We start from the raw sequence: 24,680 nt of genomic DNA, 5'->3' as shown, positions 1-24,680 counted from the left end.
TTCAAGCTTGATCAAGTTTATAGAAAAATATTTTAATTAATAGCTATAATATTAAATAAGTACACTATATAGATGATGGTAGCTATAATGGTCAAATTTCGAAAAGTTTGACTTAGAACAAAGGCAAGAGAGAATAGTATTTAGTACTCGATCTTTGCGGTGATAAGTAATTATTTGAATGTTGCTAGGACTTAGGAACACAGGAATATTAAGATACTCTTGTGCGGTTTCAAGCAGGGCCTAAGCAGTGCGAACAGAGGCAAACAATGCCCCAAAACAAACTGGACACACGTTAATCTCTTATCTATCATTCACATGCACGAACTTTTGCAGGATACTATAAGCAACAACTCAGCTGAATGAAATTCCGTTAGCTTGGGCAAGTCCTTGTCCCAGGCTATACATTGCAGCTGGACTGTCACTCTACTGTTAACTTGGTTCCATTTGAGAAACAAAAGGACCTGTCGCTTCCCCAAAGCATACCCGCTTTGGCTTCAAACACAAGTACTCAACAGTAGTGCCCTTCCTTGTCCTCAATCACCTAACGCCAAGTGTTGGCATCAATCCGTTACATAACAATTTCAAGACTAGAGATTATTGCAAAACAAGGACATTTTGACTAGCAAGCCATCGTGATATCTTGTTGTTATCTCGAGAAAATTAAGATGGCCAGTCACTTGCATGCAGTTCCAATGCAACAACCAGATCGATAACTGCACCAATAAATTATACTCCCTCCCTTCCATAATTTTTGTCGAAATATTACATGTATCTAAACGTTTTTTAAGAATAGATACATCCATTTTTAGGCAAATTTGAGACAAAAATTATGGAAGGGAGGGAGTGGTATATAGCTAGGCAGACGTCGACTAGAAAGACTCGAGCGTGTATTCGTACCAAACCTCCTGATTTCGACTTGGATATAGTTTACTCACATTGCAGCATTTCATCGATCAAACACGTATGGCAAGTAATATTGGTGTGTCTCAACTTGCAAGACAACCGAAGTGTGACACACTGAACATTGAGTGAAAAATTGCAAAATTTCCACGCATTCCTTTTTTGCAATGTCTGTTAGACATGGAACCGAAATTTAGATCACGAATACTATCAATTCATTTAGCAAGTCCAAGTCCAAGTGGCAAGATACTTAGCTAGCTCAATGTTCTAATATGCCATAACAAGTTTGGTAATTTTACAACTGAATCGATGAGGAAATGAAAAGGTTTCTCGAGATGAGATTGTAAACTGACAAGTCATTGGCAATTCTCCACCGATGGAAGGGACTCTCAAGCTCAATGTTGATGGTTGCTTCGCCGTTGAAACTGAAACTGCAGGTTCTGGCTGCATTCTTCGTAACGACAAAGGACAACCCCTCATGGTTGCTTGTAGATATCCCTACGCCATTGCCTCAGCAGCCTCTGGATGCTGACCTTACTGGCTGTGAGGAAGGCTCGACGGTTGACGCTTCCCAATTGTGCTGGAAACTGGACTAGGACGCGATGATGCCGATACAAAATTCGATTCCAAATCAGTTGAAATATCATAACCCGGTCAGTGCCTTCCGTTCGATGCTGCCGGAAAGGACGGGTATATTGCACAAGACGGTCTCGCATAACCCGAACAATGTGAGCCACATCCTAATTCAGTGCTGTCTAATTTGCAAACAAGGTGCCCAACAGTCAAAATTAGCACCAATCTATTGGTAACTATGGATATAGTATTTATGTAACTCATAAGCAAAACTTTGTACCAAACATATACAGTTTTAACTAGTGCTTGAACGGTCAAAACACTTCTGCAGCTACCTCATGTGATCATTGAAGCTTTGAAGATTTCTTTGCAGCGAAACATCTTTGGTGAGCAGTTACGCTAACAGTCTAGTCTCTGAACAGGTATGAATTCGACATTCGTAAATAAAAAAAAGACAACGAAAGCAGTCCAAAATTATGTTAAGCAATTCTTTGGTTCAAGGGTTATATCAATCCTCTACTATTCCATACAATAGATGATGAATGCATTAGCTACAGGCTAGGCACGAGGGTAAGGACGAACGCTCTGTACATAAACATGTCAAACAAAAACTAAATTTGTGGGTAACTTTAACGAAATCTTCAGCAAGCTGGGCAAGCAGCCTTGCATGCGGAGCCGCATGAAGCTCGTCAAGTGTCGTGAGTTTGCTTGCTCAGCTGATGTTCTGCTACTATGAGATAGTTCAAGATAGGTAGCCTCCCCCAGACATGCTGCCTGGTCCCTGTGGCGCGATCTTTCCTTGCATCATCTGCACCGCCCGACCATGCCCCTGCATGAATTGCTGCTGCCCCATCCCTGGACCCACCATCTGCGGCTGCTGCTGGAGTTGCTGAGGCTGCTGCTGCTGCATTTGCTGCATCTGTTGCTGTTGCTGCTGCATCTGTTGCTGCTGTTGAATTTGCTGCTGCTGCTGCTGTTGGTGTTGCATTTGCTGCATCTGTTGTTGTTGTTGCTGTTGCTGTTGCATTTGTTGCTGAATCTGCTGCTGCTGCTGAAGTTGTTGGCCTTGCGGCTGCATTTGCATGTGTTGCTGTTGTAGTTGCTGCTGCTGTAATTGTTGTAGCTGCTGCTGGTGTAGTGGGTGGTGCTGCTGTTGTAGCTGCTGCTGTTGCTGCATCTGTGGCTGCTGGGTTGAGACCTGTGGTTTAAATACTACCATATCCTGGGAGAAAACTCAAGCATAAATTTTGTTGATCCAGATGAAAACAGAGGCAAATTCTGCAAATGTTTCAGTCAGTTGCAATCAACATACCCCTGGGAACAGCATTCCAATGAGTCGCCCAGCTTTATCAGAAACTGACAACAGCAAAGTTTGTGAAGGTAACTGAATCACGGCACACTGAAATAGATTATCACTAAAACATTAACATTACATGTATGAAATGATGCTCAATGAAATACAGTTCAAAATCAGAATAGAAATATTCTAATAGCTTAATACATGCACTGGGAAACTCACCAGTTTCTTCTCTTGCAGTTGTCCAAGGAACCCATGCTGATTCAATGTCCGGAATACTAGAAAGTCTGCCTTGCCAACATACTGCCTGTAGAGTGACATGACAAAACAACAAAACATGAGCCGAATATATACCAGGAACAGCACATTGTTCATATGCTTGTCGGCTACGAATAGGCTAGTTGAGCGACTAACTTATTGTTCATATGCTCCTGGGCTATGAGGCGCACAATCTGCATTGTTTCTGGCCAGTCTGCAGCAAGTCTGAATACAGAAAGTAAAGCTTCAATTTCCTTAGGTACACTGGAAGTGTAAAATTAAGCCCATAAATAACCATCTCAAAGAGAAAATAAAAAACCCAACAGATTATCAAGTCAATGTAACTAGCATTTGTACGAGAAGTTTCCTCGTCAGGCAGTATCCCATCAGGGATGTTGCCAGGTTCGCTACTGAGATCTTAACCAGCAGCTAAGATACTCAGGAAAATTCAGTGTTCATCACAAATGTCGGGTAACAGTACTCTAGTGTTATTTGGCAGGTTCTGCAATAAAAACTAAACAGGACATACCAAGTTACCAACATAGGGTGATTGGTATTACTCCCTCCGATCCATATTAATTGTCGCAAATTTTCCCAGATATGGATGTATTTATGCCTAAAAAGTGTCTATATACATGTAATATTTCGACAATTAATTAGGATCGGAGGGAGTAGTTGGTTTGCAACAAAAATTGTTAGCATAAGATGTACTACAGGTAAAATGAAATTATGTGAGAATGACTCTATGAACAGGATATTGCGTCCAAAGTAATTAAATATTTATTCTGAAAAAAATTCTTTGTCAAGACAAGGAACAAAATTCAGCAAGTTTACAAAGCTTGCTAATCCTCACAAAAATAGTAACTATTGCAACAATTTAAAGACTTACGTGTCAGATGCTGTCCCACTCCTGTAACCCTATAAGGCATATGCTAAGGTGAGAAACACAATAATACTAATATGGTGTTGCACAGATAAATATGTATAGTATAAACAGTTGAATTAAACAATGTATGCTGAAGTCTAGACAATTGATGGATGTAACGGCAGCACAGACTTATGTTTCTGTTCCATGGTAACAGTACTCTAGACGCTGTCCCACTCCTGTAACCCTATAAGACATATGTTGGTCCTTTTGGATTCAAAGAAACAAGCGTATTTTGAACATATTCCTCCAAACAGGCATTTCGAACATGTGTCTTCAGGATTTGGATTGATTGAAAGTCATGATCTCTTACAAGATGTCAAAGACTAAATATCGTTCAATGTGTCCCCAACATTTGGCCATGTGCCAATATGTCATTTGCACTAGAAATGTTCCAATTATACCTGATGGTACTGGTTTTTATTTATGTGAATAATACTGACTTATTTCCTTATTTATGCAGATGGTTGGAGATTACATAATATGCAAGCTTCTAAATATAGACCGACATGACCGATATATCTATACTGGTAGCTTGTCGCTATAGTATTATCAGATTGTAAATTTTGTTTGCATACATATAGGCTGATATATTTCAACTGATACATAGACATGAACAGGAATCGGTAAAGAGATAACTAAATATTGCCCGATATACCAGCCGATATCTGATATGCAATGCATAATCAATATTCACTATTTTCAATGTTGATAATATGCCCATTATAATTTGTTTTATAGTCTATCTTTCAGATTGTATGAATCATTTCTTTATTTTTTATTCTATAGCCTAAATCTTGATTATTAATACACATAATCCTCCATAGGTCTCTCGCCAGCTGTTTACATCTTTTTCCAAGCATTGAGTTTCTAATAGACTGAATAAAGTAAAGAGCTATTGTTGTCATAGCTGATGAATGAATGATCCAATGACACACGCATTAATATATCATTTCATGCATGGATGATGCGGAGCGTGAACTGTCCTTTTAAAGGAAATAAAATGTTATGCTTTCAGGTTGCTTACAGATCAAAAGAAGCAAAACAATGATAATTACCACAAAGTGTCAAGTGTGTAAGATTCAGTGATACAAATAGAAACTTACTTCAAGTTTACAAATAAATACAGGCTGTCCTTGCCTTTGACCAGACAAAGTTCCCTGAAAATATAAATAGAAGAATATCATCTACTGTACCTCCAAGCAAACACACCAAAACCATTAGCAAGGTGAATAAAGTTGGCAATATAAACTAAATCTGAAATGGAACTATACCAGTAATAGTCAGCATGAAATAAGTTATTGCAACGAAACATGTCAGTTATGAGCTCTTCTATTATATGACACTTGCCACTCTAGAGTGTAAGGAACATTTTTTACTGAATGAGCAAACAATCCTAGCCATCGATCACCATGGATAGTTTTAGCAAAAAGAAAGGCTCACCAAAAAGGAACTTATGTAACCTTTTTGACTGAATGAGCAAATAATCCTTCTGTCACCTTTTATTTGGTTGTATCCAAAATAGAACTTCTGACATGACTTGATAACGTTTTTTGGTTAGATGCCAGTATGTGTAAATACATTTTACATGATTATAACAAAAATATATTTAATCTGACATGTAGAATACTGTGTACTCCAAAATAGTTTTCTCTATTCCCACATCGATTCACCAATCCTGGAACTCGTTATGGATAGAAGGTCCGTAGAAGTTAAAGTAGGACGACGGGAGAAAAGAGTAAGGAGTACCGGAAAAAGAAGATTTTTGACTTTCTGCCCACGAAGAAACAGTAGCATTTTAAACTGGAAAGATTTACTTTGGATAGTAAATCCCCAAGGAAGGGCTATAATCCAAACAAAGGAGGAGCTAGCGGACAGTTCGAATTTCAACGATTAGGGAGGGGAATGAAACACTTGTCTTTCACAATCAATTCTTTCTTTTTTTTATGTTTAGGACACGTGAAGCGAGAGCGAAACTCGCTATGAGGAGAAGACTCGGCTTTCTTTAAGTTTTGGTACTTAATATTCTGACAAGTACACCAGGAAGAGTAACTATAATTCAGAGAGTCCATCCCAGTTCCCGGTTGAACACAAGGAAAATAAGAATATCCCCAAATATTGCAAAGATACATGAATACAGGATACTTTGTGAGAAAAAAAAAATACTGGACACAAGGAAGTCAGCAGGACGAAAATTATATCCTGAACCTTATTGGTTTTGTTTGTCCACACAGCGTCCCACATGATCATGAAATTCAGAAGGTACGCTGGCATCAGATGACCAAAATGGGTGGAAAATCCATGGCCCATGAAACATTTCATAATCAATTGAAAAAAAATGCATGCTTGCTTTCTACTTTGAACATAAACTAACAATTCAATACAGGGAGGGAGGACCAAGAGCATTATAGTCTTAAGAAATCTATCATGGCATATTTCAAAGAACTAAAAAACGGCTCAGTGGCATATCTCAAAGTGGTATATAACTAAACTTCCTTAGAGCATCACCCCATGTGAACAATATATATGACAGATTTGGAAATTATTTGTTTAGTTGCATGCTTGCCTTTCTTTCTTTCTTTTTTTCGAGAAAATGCAATAACATTTCATCTCTGGCAATGCCTTCATCTCTTTGTATTGAAAAGGTGGAAGAGTATTTACAGGCCTAGAGAGGCCGGGTACAAACACATGAAGCCACAATTAACGCTTGCCTTTCTAATCCATATTTCATAAATATTTACTTTCATTGTTAAGGTAACTTCAACGTGCATTGGAATTGGTATGTAGATACCTCAACAGCGCAACAAGGTAAGTTACTTGCTACTCCCTCCATCCCGTAATATGAGGCACGCACGCATCCCTAAATCCTCAATTTGATTAATTAAATATGCATGTTTTTTAACAAAAAGTACACCATTAGATTCGTTATCGAAAGAACTTTCTAATGATATAATTTTTTAATTTATATTTAGTTAGCTAAATTGACGATCTAGGGATGCGTGCGTGCCTCATATTATGGGATGGAGGGAGTACTTGCTAACCACTTGCTGCTATTTAAAACATTACATTTAGCAATCTGTTGCAAAGCTACTATGGCAACGAGTACGAAACACAACAGCGCTATAAGGTAACAATCAAACCACTTACCGCTATTTATAGCATTACATTTAACTTACTGCAAAGTTACTATGGCAAGAAGTACGAAACACAACAGCGCTACAAGGTAACAATTACACCACTTACCGCTATTTATAGCATTATTACATTTAACAATTTATTGCAAAGATACTATGGCAACAAGTACGAAACACAAGCTGGAATTTTTACCTCCCAAATTTTGACATACTTGGACTGTTGCTGGCCATTAGGTTGCTGCGGCATAGGCATATTCATAGCAGAACTGTTATTCACACTAAGAGAATTTACTCCTGCCTGTTGGGTCATCCCTGGTGTTGGCATCATTGCAGGTGCAGAAGAGATAGCTGTAGGTCCAAGGCTGCTTATCATATTTTGGTTCGTACCAATTCCACCTTGTCCAGATTGTGAACCATGTGAACCAGACATCAGACCACCTTGTGCCATAGGAGGAACTGATTGTGCAGTAGCAATGTTGTTTTGTATGTTGGCCAAAGAAGATGATACAGCAACATTTGAATTGCCAGATACAGTAGAATTGTTCGATCCAAAAGAACCAAGAGCTGTGTTTTGTACCAACTGTTGCGCACCAGTTGGCTGTACTGTTCCAGACATAGAAGATATGACAGAGGGAGTTGACGTCATGCCACTTGATATCATGTTTGACATATGCACTTGTATAGGTGTTGCCCCCATGTTAGGTCCCATTGAGGTAGCTCCTGATAAAGAATGCCGATGCTGTGACAGATTATTTAGGATGCTGACATTTGCTGGGCCACCAGGCCGAACTTGTTGTTGGATAGGGTTTACTAAAGGCTTATGCTCTTGCAAAATTTCATTTGCAACATTTGTTTCTTGTGAAATAATAGATGGTGAAGAACTTTGTAGTGCCGATACCCCTTGCGAAGTAACATTTGAAATAGGTGTCATATGCGAGAATGCAGGTGCAGAAACCATTGGTGTTATAATTGTCGGCTCCTGAAAATGTAAATGTGTAATTACAATTAAAAGGCATATAAGGAAATAGTCAAATAATAGTAAAAAATTAAAGCTTACCACTTTAATATTTGCAGTTGGTTGCCGGCCCATCATTGATCCATTCACTGGAGATATTAGAACTATTAGTCATCATGATTTGATCGTAACAATATGAGCAGAACCAACAAAACAAACTAATATTAGTTATGTTTTTAATTATCATTACTGCATCATGTAAACAAAATCAGATATGTGCCACCATAATTAGATAGATAGGCAAACTAATTTGCAATTATGATGCACAGCAGGGGTGAATACAGGAGCTAAAATCCCACATTTGGAATGCGCTGCAGTGGAATTTACTTCATAAGACAAACAAGAAACCACATCACCAACATTCATATATATGGAAACAAGCACCTGGCATCATGTGGGTATTTCTAATACCATGTGATGTGTGCATACAATAGTTATACAGGCGCAATTGCAGACATTACTAGGTCTACTGACTGACCAACATCTCACAGGTCCCAAAAACTCAAAGGCACCATTTATTTAGGATATTTAACTATTGCAAGTCACAAAATATTCTTCCATACGGATAGAGAAACATATATGAAGACAGTAGTACAAGCTGTCATGAAACATAAGCATTCAAATTCTACATTCAGCACATCATTTTTCTTCATCTCTCGTTCAAAGCACTTCTTCAGTTAGGCAAGTAGGATATTTCAGTATATGACATGTGGCCACACGCAGTTTCAAACATAATCATTTCAAGTGTTCTCTTTGGTTTAGACCTTCAGAAGCACATGTACTTTTACGGCTTTGACGTGCATGGTATAGGAGGGCTCTCATACATGTTCTTTCTGCTAAAGATATAAGGGTATATGTAGGTTTCACACAACAGGTTCTCATGTGGGTATTTTCAGGCTTGCCAGCAATTACCCCAACAAGTGTTTACTAATGTTCTTTTATTTCTGTATCCCTAGTTCCCTACCAAAAAGGCAATGTCCACAGTGCATTATACTTTAGCCAAAAGTTCTTTTTCTTTAATCAAATTGCAGCTAGGATTTGTTGGACCAACTTCACACTAAACTAGGACAAGCATATATGGCTCTGTAAATAAAGCTTTCTCTATATCCCTCCCATGCAGACACCATAAAGATAGCAAAAGCCACAAGGTTTTGTCTAAACGGGGGAAAGAATTAAAGACTAAATCTCACAGTGAAATTAAGCCTAACATTAGCATTTGTTCAACCTGAGGGATTGGCATTTGAAGTTGGTCCTGGCACAGTAGCAGCAGGAGCAATGTCCATTTTTGTAATGATTTGGTTTGGGACCAGGTTCCCAGGTGAAGGATGGCTTAGAGCAGTTCGAGCCTCCATGAAACTCTCAGACAGCAAAACAAGGAAATGCGGATTTTTCACATGATCAACTGATGGATCAGAAGCTTGAGGATTCCTCTTTCCCTGCAATAAATATGAGCAATAGTAGTATGTCCATTTAGAAAACTGCTCAAGGTTTTGTAGAAGGTCGGCTTCAAATAATGTAATAATGCCTGTCATAATAGAAGTGGGGAAATATGATGATCTTAAAATTTCTAAATAATTTTTAGGCCCTGTTTGGTTACGCTTAAACGTGCTTTTTGACTTTTGGCTTATAAGCCACAAAAGCACCTGTTTAAGCCTAACCAAACATGGCCTTAATGCATTTCACGTCGGGTGGATTTTTTTTCTAATCCACAACCAAGTTTATGTGGTATAATAACCAAAGCTTCAATTTGTTTTTTACAAAATTATGACTACATAAGAGGAAGTTTAGGACCATATACACAAGAACATCTATACTTTTTGGAAAACAGTGGAGTGGCCCAAGTAATTGAGCAAGCTTTTAGAACAGTGGCCCTGCACAACTGCACATAATCATGTTCTACTCAATGTTCCTTTTCAACAAGTCAAAGTCAAGAAGCAACTATAACACTATCATTTACAGCAGTTAATAAAGTATCATAGGAAGGAAATGGCATAAGATTTGAGGCTTTCAAACTATTACCTTAAGACTGCCAAACAATAAATAATGACTTACCGCATTGTATATTGCCTTCAGTGTTGGAAGCTGTTTAGGAGATACCACCGACAACGATACACAGCACTAGATTCATAAAATTAATTAGATCAAACCAAGTACTGCTTAGCATGTCATTGAGACACAGGTAATCAATAATATGCAAGATAGTAGTACTTATTTGGAACCTGAGAAAATGAGATCGCAACAGCCTCAGCATCGGCAAGACATGATTCCTTTGTTACTTCATTGTTCTTTTTGTGATCACCACTTTGAACAAAAGGGCGGTAGACAGGTGTAGGCAGAGGGTAAGGATTACTTGCAGCAACAAGTACACAATGCTTTTGTAACTCATGGTTTTGATGATTCTGGTTGTTGCTGGGACTGCCTTGGAGTATCTAGTTGTATAAATTAAAAGAATAAGCATGATGAGTTGATGACAAATATGTCGAAAACAACATAGCAACAAAAGTAAATAACAAATCGTCAGTTCACATAATACAATAAATTCCAAGATCATTTATGTGTCAGTCTCATAGACAAAGGCTTAAACCATCTTTTTAAGTACATATCATCAATCATCAATTTCTAGGAAATGGTGAATGCCACTCCGAGAAAATTTGAACATCTTAACACTGGTACAAATATAGAATTCAAACTCTGATCATACTGACTTCGCTCCACTCCTATCTGGGTGACGGTTTAACTCCCTAAACAAGTTTTAATTAACAAAAGAGTAATCGGTGAGTAATTACTGATATCTACTCTATTACCTAAGTTTCAAGAGTAACCATAGCCATATCTGGGGTTTAGATCAAGACAGTTCAGTATTTTCCCACCAAAACCATAGTTTGTGCAAGATAACATCTTGGAAGACATTTTGGCCTATATTGGAAACATTGGCATTACAAAAATATTTATAGAATATATAACAAAGTAATAACATTAGTGGAACTAGTATAAGAACTAGAAATACAAAAGAAATGTCCAGGTCCAACTAACTACGTCTACTGGTTACACCTGTGGAAAAATACAAGCTGTCAAGCGCAGCTCAATAATTTTACGCAAAATGCAAGCATATCTTCAGCTGTGAGGAGAGACAAAAACATACTCCCTCCATCTCTAAGTAGTAGTACATTTAGGTTTGTCCTGCGTCAAACTTAGGATGTTTGACTAGGTTTATATAAAAGTATATCAACTTCTATGGTACCAAATAAATAAAATATGAACACATATTTCATGATGGACACAACAAAACTAATTTTGTGTTGTCACTCTTCGTATATTTTCCTATAAAGCAGGTCAGACTTAGAACTTTGACTTCGGGCAAACCTAAATGTACTACTCCGTACTATTTAGAAATGGAGGGAGTATCTTTCTGTTCAAACTAAATATCTCTGGTAATAGAAATCTTGATTTACGGATTGTCAGGAATGTCCTACGAAATTTTAGAACAAACTATTTTTGAACAAAATTACAATGACAATACAGCAAGTTATTATTTGCAAACAAATTGTGAACAATGTTAACATGTTGATACCATCAATGCTTCAGCAAGACCTTCACAAATAGCAGCTTCACTGAAGCCTCCGCCACTAAATGATATTCCTGATAACCATGAAAGAAAAGTATCCATATCTTTTGTCCAACCACTGCGTTGTACAACAAAAGCTGCATTGCAACAGGAATAATTTTCATAAATTACTGTTTGATACCAAACTAAATATGAAATCATGGCAATGAATCGTAACACTATAAGATAACGGCAAGGACGTATAAAATTGTACCACTGTAGGGTCCATGGGTATGGAAGACAACTAATGCAAGCTCGGGCGGTACCCCTGCAAGCTTCTGCAGATATCACGAGTTAAGTTACACTGTGATAATGGATCAATTAAGAATTCAGACCACAGATGATTAATCAGGAGTTACCTGCCCTGACAGTTGAGCTGCACAAAAGCTCCTGCACAGATTTTAAAATTCTTCATAAATTAGTGATACTGAAAATGCAAGGTTTATTTAATAATGTGGAAATGAAGTTGGTGGCACTGGAGCAGGTGGATATAATTCAGATGATTTATGCAAAATCATGCTAGAAGATAATTTTAGATAAATTAAAAAGAAAAGCTATGATAGAACAACCTCCTGACCCAACTCTATTAGAAACAGTAAAATACTAAACAAAAGGGCAACCTCGCACCTCTTTTCGTTAAAGTTTCAAATGTTAAGTTCAAACATGATTGACAACAACAAGAAAAATGATTGATATGACAAACATCCAAAGAAACCCATACCACTAAATGAGTCCTGAAGTTCAACTAAAACGCAGCAATAACAGAATTGCAATGCAATCTACCAAAACTTTACTTCATTTTCTACAGTTTTGTTCTTTTGTCTTTACTTTGTGTTCTGTAGGCTTGGCCAAACTTAACTTTGTTCAACTAAGCTACAAATGTGACCAAACAGATATAACTGTAGACTGTATTACTGGTGGTGGAAAAAATAATCATTCAATCATCAGCAGCACAGCAAGATAACAATAGTTGAGAAAAGCTTTCCTTTGGGACAAGATAAAACTCTAGCACTGAGTGCTTTTTTGCTTCCCTATCAAAACCCCGACTAAAGCTAAATAAACGGTCATTGATGCCTAGTCTGAATCCAAGAGACTGAGCCAATCAAAAAATGTGCCGGTTGGTAAATCAATCCATCAAACCATGGAAACTGCAAATTTTTAATCCAGATAAGTGAACTAAACTCAAAATTCATGCTTTTGTATGGATTGATGGGGAACCTAAGATACATCGTGCTCTGTTTGGTCATACACATGCACAATGATACTTTGAAATATATATATACTTGTCGTGGAACCAAGGGCAAACATGGACTATGCAATCAATTCAAATATCCTATGATCAACTCCCTCTGTCCCATATTTTTTGGGCGCAATTTTTTTACATGCAGTCCCAAAGTATGAGGCGTATACAGTAACTGTCCAATCAATGCAAGCTTGCATGCCCACAGTTGGTCAATGAATACATGCACAGCAAAGTTCCTTGGTTTGTGAGAAAAAAATCACGCCCACAAAAGAGGGACGGAGGGAGTACCTGTTTATTCAGAAGTTACAACAAATGTAAAACCTAGATGACAAAACTGTGTTCTCACATACTTCTCATGGAATTGAAACTGATGTACATTCATTTTCTGAACAATAAAGTGGTGAAATAACCTAAATATCCAAATTTCCAACCAAGATTATGCAGACAAGCTCAAATATTGAACAGCAAATAATCCTGAAAAGCTGGTCAACAGGGCTCAAATGATCAAACGCCAAACTCCAAAAACCCGTCTTACTATCAACAGCCCACCCAATAAATGAACTCGGCCTACCAATCCAGAAGAACTGAATCGGAAAGGCTACGCCTAATTCTCCTCGCAAAACACTCCATCTCTAATTTGCAGTTTTCACACAATAACCTAACCAAGTATCAAGACAGAGGCTAGAATTTCTAACCGTCTAGTTCTCCCCCCGCAAAAACTTCAAATTCGACACCAAAACCCTAAAAAAAGAAGATCACGTACCGAACGATCTTCTCGACGTACTCGGCCGCGATGGTGTGCCAGTACGGCCCCAGCGCTGCCGTCCCCTCCACGACAACCACCAGCTGCCTCTCGGCCGCCATCCCCTCCACCATGACCCGCCTCCTCCACGAATCCCCTCGGGCTGTACCTGGCGAATCCGCTCGAATTTTTCTCTCCCCTACCACCACCGCAATGTGGGATTGCTTTGCTGTTGGTGTGCGGAGAAAGAGAGGACGACGGCACGGTCAAGAAGGCGAAAGGGTTCCTAGCGAAATATGAAGAAAGCAAAGGGTCTGCGGGTTTCATTTACATAGGGCCCAAAACCAAAGGCCCATCGGTCCATCCCTATGGCAAGTGGACCCTCAAGCAGTTCCGGTAATTCTGCTGAAAGGAGCACATATTTGGCGTGAAGTTGTTAAATGCGGGTCAAATTGTTAGGGACGAAGCCGGATTAGAATTTAATGTACTGTCTTAGGTTCTTGACTCAAATTTGTCCAAATATGAATGTATCTATTCTTAAAACGCGTCTAGATACATGTAATATTTCGACGACAGTTTAGGATCGGAGGGAATACTTTCGATCCAAAATAGGTGTTGTGCTTTTGAATTTTAGAATTCATTTCTCCATAGCAGAGTACTACGATGTTTATATTTGACGATGTGTTGTTGTTCTTCGGCGTCGTGCCACCAGATTTGTTTCTAGTACTATATGGTTAGTTTGGTGACCATAGATGTAGGTTGTACACAAGATCAGTATCCAATAGATGGTTATTCTCTTTTGTATTGAATATATTTTGATGCATATACAAATTGTTCTTGAATATATGAATACAGAACATTGTGCAATAGATATCAGAGTAGCAAAAATTTTGAACATTCGTCGGAGGGTGGATAGTGACTATTTTCACCCTAGTTTTGCATTTCTCTTCCACATTCTCATTTATCTAAGCACTCACGTGACTCTTTACACGGATTGTTGTCATTGGTGTGGTACACAAGAAGAACAATATGCATTGTTGCTTGCCGAGAATTCTAGTTAGATCTTTCCTTTTGAGTTGATTTTTTTCAAAAATTCTAAATGCATGTGAAGGCTTTATTTGGGTTAAATTATGAACCTTTCCATGTAAAAGTTTGAATTATTAGTTTTTAACATGAGCATACTCCACTAAAAGGATTTGCGATTTTAATTCGAGTAGATAAAGAGGAAGAAGAAGAGGTGTGGAAAGGAGACAAGGCGGGGACAAAAACTGAATGGGATGTTCATGCGACAATGATAAAAATGCCCGTGTGAACGATGATGAGACAAAGATCACAACAAGATAAATTACAATGATAAAAATAGACACATCTTTTTTCTTTTTTTGCGAGAAAAAAGATAAATACATCAATATTGCAGAATCGTTAGATAGTTGTGACTGATGTAGTTCCATAGAAAACATTGTGCCATATGGCCGTGAGTTTGGATCTAGGCTTGGGATACAAAATAGAAATTGTTACCCTTAATTAATTTTTTAAAAGAAAAGGCATTGTCACCCTTCCAAATCACAAAATTAAAATTAAAATATCATGTGAGTCTGCAATTTGGACAAAAGTTACAACAGTTTGCATAGTGTGGAAAAATGTGAGTATGAAATTAACTTTAACCGCTCACTGCTTTGAAATAGAATGTACTTTGAAGCCCAAGTTATAGTTTTGACCGACAATTAATTAACCTAATAGTCTATACTACTATACAGAAAGTGATACTATTATGTTAGTATTATACAAACAAAGAAGGTTGTACTATTATGTTAATATAAAAACCCACCCGTACGATACTGGTTTGGTTATAGTTAACTATTAAAACAACCACTTGTATAAACTATTCACTGTGAGATCTTAAATTTGGCGGCAAAGATATATTGCTTTTCTAATCATTTGCTCATCATTTATATTCAGTTTGCTGAATGAAGAGCGTTTTACTAACGTTATTTTGGTAAAAAAAACCTTTATTTGTTTACGTGCAGTTAAAAGTTAAATTATGGATTTGGACTATATAATGTCTACTCCCACCGTTGGATGAAGACGTCGTTAAACCCCCGAAACAGAGAAAGGTAGACTTTTTCAATGATATATTTGGAAGCCGGATTTTTTGAGTGGTATGCAAAAATAGGAGTCAGTTTTCGGTGAGATATGAAATTTTGTCCTAAGCCTAAAAGTGTACAGTAGAAAATACTGCTGCATGCCCACCTGCGAATTTCAGCCGCTCTAGATTTTTCCTCTCTTTTCAGTTACTCCCTCCGATCTATATTAGTTGTCGAAATATTATATATATCTAGACGTTTTTTTGATAAATACATTTATATTTGAGCAAATTTAATAATGATAGGAAGGAGTAGTATTATTATTATCTGGAGCTTCCTTTTTAGGGAAATTATCTGGAGCTTCCTGGGAGCCTAACTATTCCAGAAGCCAAATATCCCGTTGGGAAGTTCAGCTCCACACGTTCACACACTGCAAAACCCGGCATGGCAAGCCACCTCGCCGCCGCCTGCGCCCCGCGTCTCGCCGTCGTGGCCTCCTCCTCCGCCGGGGGTCCCGTCCGCCGTATCCGGCGCCGTTCACCGGGTTCTTCTTCTCAGCAAGCGCCCACGGGGGCTCCGACCCAGCCGTCCGTCGCGGAGGTGCGGCGCGCCATCGGCGCCGCCGACGACCCGTCAGCCTCCGGAAGGGACAGGCAGTCCTCTTTCATGGATCTCCTCGCCTCCACGCCTATCGGGCAGCCGGAGAGTGATGCCGAGCGCCGAATCCGCGAGGCCGCCGAGTGGGTCGTCGACAACACCGAGGCGCGCGCGCAGGAAGGTGATGAGCCACGCTATTCCCCTTCATCATCTTAAGCAATATATATACTCAATAGCTATTATGTGTAGAGTTTTCAGTGCAACCACGAATTTACAAAGAGTTATTTTTTTCAATGAAGTTTACTGTCTGATTCAGAATGATGAACTGCCTAAAGATTTCTTGGGTCATGTTTAAGTGTGAATTTTCATTGGATACGATTTGGGTCATTTCTCATAAGCAACCTTGCCTTTGTGCATCGTTTTAAACTTCTGATTAATTACAGCATGAAGTTTGGGCTGAAATTGTTTTCTTTACTGCTCTTCTCGTTAGGGCAGAAGTCTATATTGGTGCTATGCATGAAGATCTTTCCCTTGTGGCTGTTCCTCATGCTTACTGCCCTTGGAGTTATAAAGTTACCGTTTGATATTCCCGGTCTGGATATGGATAATCTCCTAATGTAAGGTGTTCGTGTTCTTAGCTTTCTTCTCCCATCTATACAAGGCACCGACACTTGAAAGAAATAGTGGTAGATATGATCCACACTATTGAAGTTACTACCGTTGTAACTTGTAAGATACAAATAAATTGTATAATTGCTTCTCTTCTTCACCTTCTTACAGTGGGACATATGGAGTAACATGTCAATATGTGTATTATTCCTCACTGGAAATAATGTAAAATCGATTTTCATGAGGAGTGTTATTTATTTGATGAGCAAAATAACTGGTTAAGTTTGTCTATGTTACATTCTATGTACTTGAATCAACCTTGAGCAGAATCACATTAGTGCCTTATTTCATTTCTTTGTTGCACGTCTACTTTCTTGGCATCATTCATAATTTCATCAATCACAACAAACAGTTAACTGTTCCATTTATTAAGCATAAGCTGGTTGCATTGACCTATAGTAAAATAACCAATCCTCCTATTTCCGGGTAATTTAAGCGGATCATTTGCATACGGTCGGTCTCTTATCTATTTTAAAAGTACATATTCTAGAACTAGAAAGTAGGTGCATAAGGCACTAATGTGATCTCGACACTTACCCTGTTTGTTTGAAAGGTGCTGACACATCCTAGACTTTGTGGACGTATGTGTGCACATTCTAGATTTTGTTAACACAATACAAAGTTGATAGACTACTTCTGGAATCATTTTCAGTGAATATTATAGCTCTTTCAGTTCAGGTTGAACTTTTGGTACCACCTATAGTATGGCTGATCTTTGAATGAAGTTGAGGATAGGAATGGTATGCATTGAAGAATTGGGAATGCATTTCAAATTTATCCGCAAAAAAAGGAATGCATTTCAAATTAACCTTGTGACTAAAACTTTGCAAATCATGAAAACGTTATACATGTGAAAATCGCCGAGGAATGTAGGTTGTGCTTTGCCAACATTTGGATTTGTGTGTTTGTGAAATTAAAATGGCATTAAATTTGGCCTTTAGTTATTGATGTGTACATGATATTGGTTCTGTGAACACATAAGCAGCTGTTTTAGTTTTCATGTTGATGCACAATAATACTAGGTGCATAGTTTATCAAGTGTTGCACACCACATGGTGAAGGATGGTATCATCCACCAAGTCACTCCATGGCAATAGCAAATACTTATTCCTCAAAGTCGCTCTCAAGTTGGACTTTCCAGTTTCCACCTTTATGCTTTCTGCATAATGACACGGAAAATTATTAGTATTGAGTGATGGTAATTGTTGATTGCGTGTTCCTATATCATGCATTTTTAAGTGAATTTCGAGCTTCATTGCATCTCTAATAGCTTGCTACCTCAACACTAGTCTCCAGACTGTAGCATTCAAGTAAATAATATCGTTTATTGGTGACCTTTACATCTTGTTGCACAAAACCACTAGCTGAGTAAGGAAAAGAAGTAATAATAACTCATAGTTGAATGGAAAAGTCAACTCATTAAAATACCTCCAAGAAGATATGAAAAATTTAGTGTGTATTTAAATGCAAGTGATGCCACACGGTCCAGTTCCTTAATGAAAGATGAGCTATATTCTGTTATTGAAATGGCTCATGGTCAAGGAACTCTATTCGGTAAGATGGATGAATCAAAGGGCATTGATTCAACATACAGAAGTCAAGGTATGCCAGAAACAGATCAAACCATGCCATTAGCATTGGCATTCACATAACGGTACACTTGTTGGTTTGATGGGTAGGCAGGTACTCCTGTCCATTGCATCTCTGATGAGCGAGGAAGCTACTTCTATCCACCATTTGGAATTGACCAAGGCTAGATATTCCACCAGCATTTTGCTGCTTTACTTTTCATATTATTACTGATCTGGGCATGCTGTTCATTTATGAAGATAGAAAGATAACTGTTCACATACTTCACATCCGGTAACATAGGCACTTGCTTTTTGTGATATATGCTATGTAGCTTCCATTGTAATTTTTTTGTTATGATAGCTGTTTTTTCTTTGAACAAGGTTTAAACAATAATGGAACTTTTAATTGTGATTGCGGTCGTATCTTCTAGCTGAAAACAAGAACGGAAGATTTGTTACAGTAAAATATCTTCTATTTCATTGATCTGGAGAAGGGATGCAGCAGGGAGATGAAAAGTGACAATAATAAATCAAGATTGCAGTTTCCAAGAAAACGTTTTTTTATTCCATACAACATAAGGGGACAGCAGAAGGAGATCCTGATCTCCAGAGAGTTTATTGACTTTCAGACTTTCCTTCCATTGGATATTAAAAGGAAAAACTGGACCCCTGTAAAGAAGGTACGCATAATAGATGTAAGCATAAGCGGCAAGCCAATAAGAAATGTTAAGTTAAGCTAGTCGAAAGAAGGTAAACTCACAAAGTTTCATCAGTGGCAAGCTGGACAAGAGGTTGTTTTCACAATTTGAAGTACCCAACTGCAGCTATCCTAATTAGCTCTGTCTTAACACCTGAACAAGATGGCTCCCTGCAGGTTTTATATCGGCCTAGAGAAAATTAAGCATTGGTTGAAATGATGCCAAGATGAAAAATGCGCTGGCCACTGAGCACTTGAAGTCAGTCATGGCAACAGAGGAGCACTGTAAGACACCAGCAGATGATACGCAGCCGAGCTCGACACTCTTTCAGCGCTGCGAGGAGCCTTCCCTTTCTTATCTTCTTGCTGCTCTCTGCTCCCATGACTAGAAGGCTAACTACAACTTATTTGGGTTGATGGAGTATAAAGCAGAGTATGCTATAAAGGTTTGCTGATTGAGTCTGTGCGGATTTGGTTAGCATGTGAAAAGATGGATGGGCTTTTATAGAGACGCAAGGATGAGTTCACTCCTCAGTCCTCACATGCAAATGTGCAATCAAGTTGGATAGATTGAGTTCAATTCAGGAGACAAGCTTGTATTCTTTATATATCTTGTACTCTCTTTCCTGGAGTGTGATCATTTTGAGAGCTGGGAATTGTAATGGGTTCTAAAAAAATCATCCGGTTGGAGCAGCGGTAAGTTGTTCCATGCACCAGACCATGTCATTTCCCAGAGGTAGGCTTGTTTAAGCTCCTCCTTTTCATAAACAGCCTTATAGGAACATGCAATGCAAGTTGCAGTGTGCAGAATTGTTTGATAATTCCGATAGAGGTGCTCCATAAGAGTTCAATTGCACCTGACAATGCTGTTCTTGGATAGCTAAATATAAATGTGTTCTAATTGAGTTACTTTCGAGATCTCTCTAGGGAGTCATAATCTGCATGAAGAGTTGGTAGGATCTTATGCATCTTTTGTTAGTTTTGAGCAACTTTAATGATTTGGTGTTACTTTGTGGAATAGGAGGATTTCAGTGTTTACTCATGTTAGAGTCCAGCTCAGGCGACAATTGCTACATTTCCAATAATTTCATTCCAAGCCTGAATATGATGGCCAAGCAAAGTTGGGCGAAACTCAACATGGGGCTGCGTGGCACGTAGAACAGATGCCACTGTTACATGTTTGTTCCCCACAATGTTAAATTGCTGTGGGAATTTATCACATAACGCCATTTCCTGACACCACTTGTCATCGCAAAAACGAACTGTTACATCTTCATTCCGCACAATGTTAATAACCGTGGGAATTTATTACATAATGACATACACCCACACCATTTGTTATCCCCAAAACGAACTGTTTCACTGTTACCTATTTGAAACTCCCCAAATTGGAGCAAGGTCTCTTGACCCGCATAAGACCCTTCCAAAAATGGGAATCCTTGGGTCGACTTTTTACTAGGGATAATGGCTTCTGTCCAAGGTACTTACTTTGCAAAAACGATTGCCAGACACCATCCTTCGTTAGAAGTTTATGAAGCCATTTACTTATACAACATTTATTTGGAAAACTCTGCACTATGTTTGGAAGTGAAGAGCTAGCTGGGCTGAAAAGGACAGATTGACGAGTCTACAGTGAGTATTGTTCATTTTGGCTCATACCTTTTGCTGCAAGTGATGATCTTTAAATAATTCTGCTTGTTGGTCACTTCGTAGTCACATTGTTTTGCTATCTACGTCTCTAAGAAGATTTTATAGCTGTTCAGTCTGTAAGCCCATCATCCTTGGAGTGACACACTGACAAAATAGCCACTACTCGAGCTGCCAGGTTGATGCATTATTTATTACTGCTAAGACTGTCATTAGCTAGGTGATTGTCCCCTAAAATGGCCTATGTTCATTGTATTTGCAGATTTTGTTCTGATCTGTTTATGGTTCTCCCATAACTACTACACATAAGCATTCATATGTTTGGACTGTGGACTGTGTTTGTCGAGTTCGTGAATGCTACTTGTTATGCTAGGATCGCTTTCTATGCTTTGTTGAAGCATTTAATTCCTTGTTTCTAAGGCAAGTTGTAGTTTACCTTTCCCTGAGAAGCCAATTGCAGTCCCCTCTTTTTAAGAGCATTCTGCAGATTTTAAGCCTGGAAAAATTAAAATATAAAGTTATGCAGCAAATAATGGAGGCACCTAATCTGTTTATTTTCCTTAAGAATTTTAAATCTATTGTCATAATGAGCAAATTGCAGACAACAAAAGGTACCCCTTTTATTTGATTAAAAAGGAAGCCAGATCATCCTTGAAGTTGGAAGTTTCTTTGTGGTACCCCCGTTTTCAATCCTCTGTTATGTTCTAATGTCACAGCCTCGGTAGCATAACAGGTTCAATGCATATGGAGATTTTCTTCTGATTTGATTCCTTAGTGCTTGATTAGTGTTCAGTCCTGCAATAGCTATGGCCACCTCTTGCAACATTTGGACTCCATCATGCCTTATAGTGATTGCATTGATGATGTTTTCCTAGCTGCGGGTGTTAAGTGTAGATGTATGTGGAATGGGCGAATATCCTAGGTTGTCCTATGTAACATATAGCTATGTTGCACATGTCTCTCTGTAATGGAGTGGAGTAAGATGCACAGTATCCATTACCTGTCTCGATCCTTCTAACAAGCTTTACATATACCTCTCTCTAATGGAGTGGAATGGGAGATGTACTGGTTATTTTTAATGTTCTATGCAATTTACTGCCAGTTTGGCATCACTACAAAATTCCAAGCTTGTAGTATTTTAATGAACATGTTAGGCAGTGAAGTTTGGGGCACGTCTAAGTTTTACATGCTGTCATTAGGGAGCCTGCCATCTGACGAGAAGGCAACGTTTGTATTGTGAATAGACATCTGGGAACATTGTTAATTCAAATCCATATGATAATAGTCATTGAAGTTGGATGAAAAGAAAATATTTTTTCCACTTTAATTGATACTGCAGCAAAACAAATCTAGATTCTTTAATCTGAAAGAGAGAGTCTAGTTTTATGTTTATTCAATTTATTCAGTTCTTAAGTTGCATCAACAGAATAACCTGATGACGACGATGTTTTCCTTTTTCTACCTTGACAAGTTCCTCTATATCTCTATCCTAAGATGCTGACTTAATCACCATCACCAAGGTATGTCTTTAATATTGTTTTACTCCGATCCTAAATTCTTATCGTGGTTTTAGTTCATGTTCATGTTCATTCTTGTCGTGGTTTTAGGTTTTAGTTCATTTGAACGTGAACTAAAACCACGATAAGAATTTAGGATCGGAGGGAGTAGTAACTAATGAGAGTACTACAATAGAGATAACTCCATCCCACTGCATGGAAAGTGTACTCAGACAAGTCTCCTGGAAGTCCAACCCTTACCTCCCACTCCCCCAGGTTAAGATTTTGGTAGAACATTTTATGCAATACTACTGGGCCTTAACATCTGTCAAGTAGAATTTTAATTAGTTCGAACTCCATGTCAGTGCGTGAAAACTGGAACCAGACATGTCTCATAGAAGTGTGTAGTTTTTACTCTCAGCTTCGTCGTTTGTGTGGAACATTTCCTTATTGCAGTATTACCAGACCTTAACACCTGTTAGTGGTATGCTTAATTAGTTATAATTTATGCATCAAGGTGACCTTCCTGGAAGTTTCCCACTAAGCATTAGAGGGATATGTTACGGAGCCCTTTCTTGAAATCAATAAACAACCTTTATCTGCCTTTGTTGCATGGTTGGATGGATGACCACTTAATCTTGTCTGGTTTTACCACTGTAATTCTCTGAGATAGTCATGGCCCATACATAATTTAATTTCTTCGCTAGCTCCTAAGCTCCAAACAAATAGAATAATGAGTAGGATAAGTTTAGGGTCAGAGGTGTGCCTCCTAGTGCATAAACAAACTGCCTGCATGTGGGGGGCATGATGTTCATTTGATATGGCATATCATCCTTTGTGTGCCTCTATATAAAGACCCCCCCACTTACCTTCCCTCTCATACCACACTAGCCATCACAGTCTACAAGCTGTCTAGCTGCATTCCTCCTATCCTTTGCCTTCATCAAGATTTTTGTCCAGACCATGAAGCTTGGAGGACAAGGGAGGCTCAACAGAGCTTTCAGGGAGAAGAGAGCTAGGTTCTACATCTTCCGTCGCTGCGTTGTCATGTTGCTTCGATGGAGCGATTGATTGATATCCTTGGCGGATCATGTTTTTCCTTCCATTCTGGAAGTTTTTTCGGCGCTGCCATTTTTGCTGGGCTAAAGTTTAGGTGTAGTTGCTTTGTATAGGACTATATGCCGGCCATGTACTTCTAGACTTAATTTTTGGAGGGGTCTTTTTTTCTCAAGTACTTGCCTGTTATTGCAGGCGAGTGTGAGAGATCCAACTCCATAGCCCAAGATTGTCATCCTCTTGTATGACTGGGGAAAAATTGATGTGAAGACCATTTCTTAACTGTGCTTCAACTTGATATTACACAGTTGGTGATGATTATTAATTAGCAAGTTCCTGATAATCACAGATTGAAATGATGCTACTTTTGTGATGCAGCTATACTTTTCTAATGGTTCGAAGTGATCCGTATCTGATGCCTTTTCTTTTGATAGAAAGTTGGAATCAGCCTGTGTGGTCACCTTTTTCTTGGTGCCAAACCCCTTGGCTCAAAGTTGACTGGCGTGTTCTCTTAATATGTGTCCACATGTGGGCCATTTGGACCGTGGGATCTTCTCCTAATTCATACAAGAGGTCGGGCCAGGCGCGGTGATAGAGTACCTCCATTTGTGTCCTAAATCAGGCTCTTTGAAAAAAAGCAAGGGAGAGGCTGACGGGAGTTGAACTGTTTCCTGTGAAATACTTATGTCAAGAACAGGACCTAAAGTTTGTGCGCATCACCGATACTCGTATGCAGGTTGAGAAGACAACTAAGATATTGTGCGTGCAGTGTTTCATATTACAATCTTTGTTAGACAGCAAATTAATTGGTTAACTGCTGTACCAAAGGTCAGGAATCCGCTAAGCAGATTTCAGTCTCTCTGAGTGGAAACTTAATAGATCTTACATGAATTACTGATCTTGACTGTAGTTCTGGACCATGACAACATGTCAATAGCTGAAATCTTGACTGAACCATGATTTGTCCATATCTGTACTACTTTTAGGGTATGTATTGCTCAGTGCTTTAAAGCAAGCATAGTGGGCTGGGCACTAGTGCTTTCTTTCAAGAACCATAAGTTCGGTTATTGCATAATGTTGCATATATTGATACTACCTCCGTCCAACAATACGAGGCATATTAGGATTCGGTTGACCAAGCCTTTGACCATAAATTACTTCATGAATGTGTG

The 24,680-nt window shown here is 38.6% G+C and overlaps 2 protein-coding genes across 3 annotated transcripts; one reads left to right on the top strand and one right to left on the bottom strand.

Annotated features, from left to right (window-relative positions):
* Nucleotides 1-1,917: 1,917 nt before the first annotated feature.
* LOC100843505 (mediator of RNA polymerase II transcription subunit 25) lies at nt 1,918-13,977 on the bottom strand. Of its 2 annotated transcripts, none has more exons than XM_024463571.1 (15): nt 13,713-13,977; nt 12,066-12,096; nt 11,921-11,984; nt 11,674-11,804; nt 10,322-10,531; nt 10,155-10,220; nt 9,328-9,538; nt 8,145-8,191; nt 7,281-8,066; nt 5,060-5,113; nt 3,918-3,946; nt 3,185-3,292; nt 2,993-3,077; nt 2,786-2,872; nt 1,918-2,695 (listed from the first exon to the last, which is right to left on the bottom strand). In XM_024463571.1, the coding sequence occupies exons 1-15, from the start codon at nt 13,823-13,825 to the stop codon at nt 2,216-2,218; spliced, it is 2,502 nt and encodes an 833-aa protein (XP_024319339.1). In that variant the 5' UTR covers nt 13,826-13,977; the 3' UTR covers nt 1,918-2,215. The 2 variants fall into 2 exon arrangements, with proteins under 2 accessions (XP_024319339.1, XP_010238042.1); XM_010239740.3 differs by having other exon boundaries at nt 3,185-3,253; nt 13,713-13,976.
* A 2,162-nt stretch (nt 13,978-16,139) lies between these two features.
* Nucleotides 16,140-17,263, top strand: LOC100842901 (probable NAD(P)H dehydrogenase subunit CRR3, chloroplastic). The gene is made up of 2 exons (XM_003577924.4): nt 16,140-16,553; nt 16,863-17,263. Exons 1-2 carry the CDS (start codon nt 16,220-16,222, stop codon nt 16,991-16,993), a joined length of 465 nt encoding a protein of 154 aa, XP_003577972.1. The 5' UTR covers nt 16,140-16,219; the 3' UTR covers nt 16,994-17,263.
* The last annotated feature ends 7,417 nt before the right edge of the window (nt 17,264-24,680 follow it).

This window comes from Brachypodium distachyon, chromosome 4 (assembly GCF_000005505.3).
Source record: "Brachypodium distachyon strain Bd21 chromosome 4, Brachypodium_distachyon_v3.0, whole genome shotgun sequence".
Lineage (NCBI taxonomy): Eukaryota > Viridiplantae > Streptophyta > Magnoliopsida > Poales > Poaceae > Brachypodium > Brachypodium distachyon.
The sequence above is the reverse complement of the archived record's forward strand: the minus strand, read 5'-3'. Positions and strand labels throughout refer to the sequence as shown.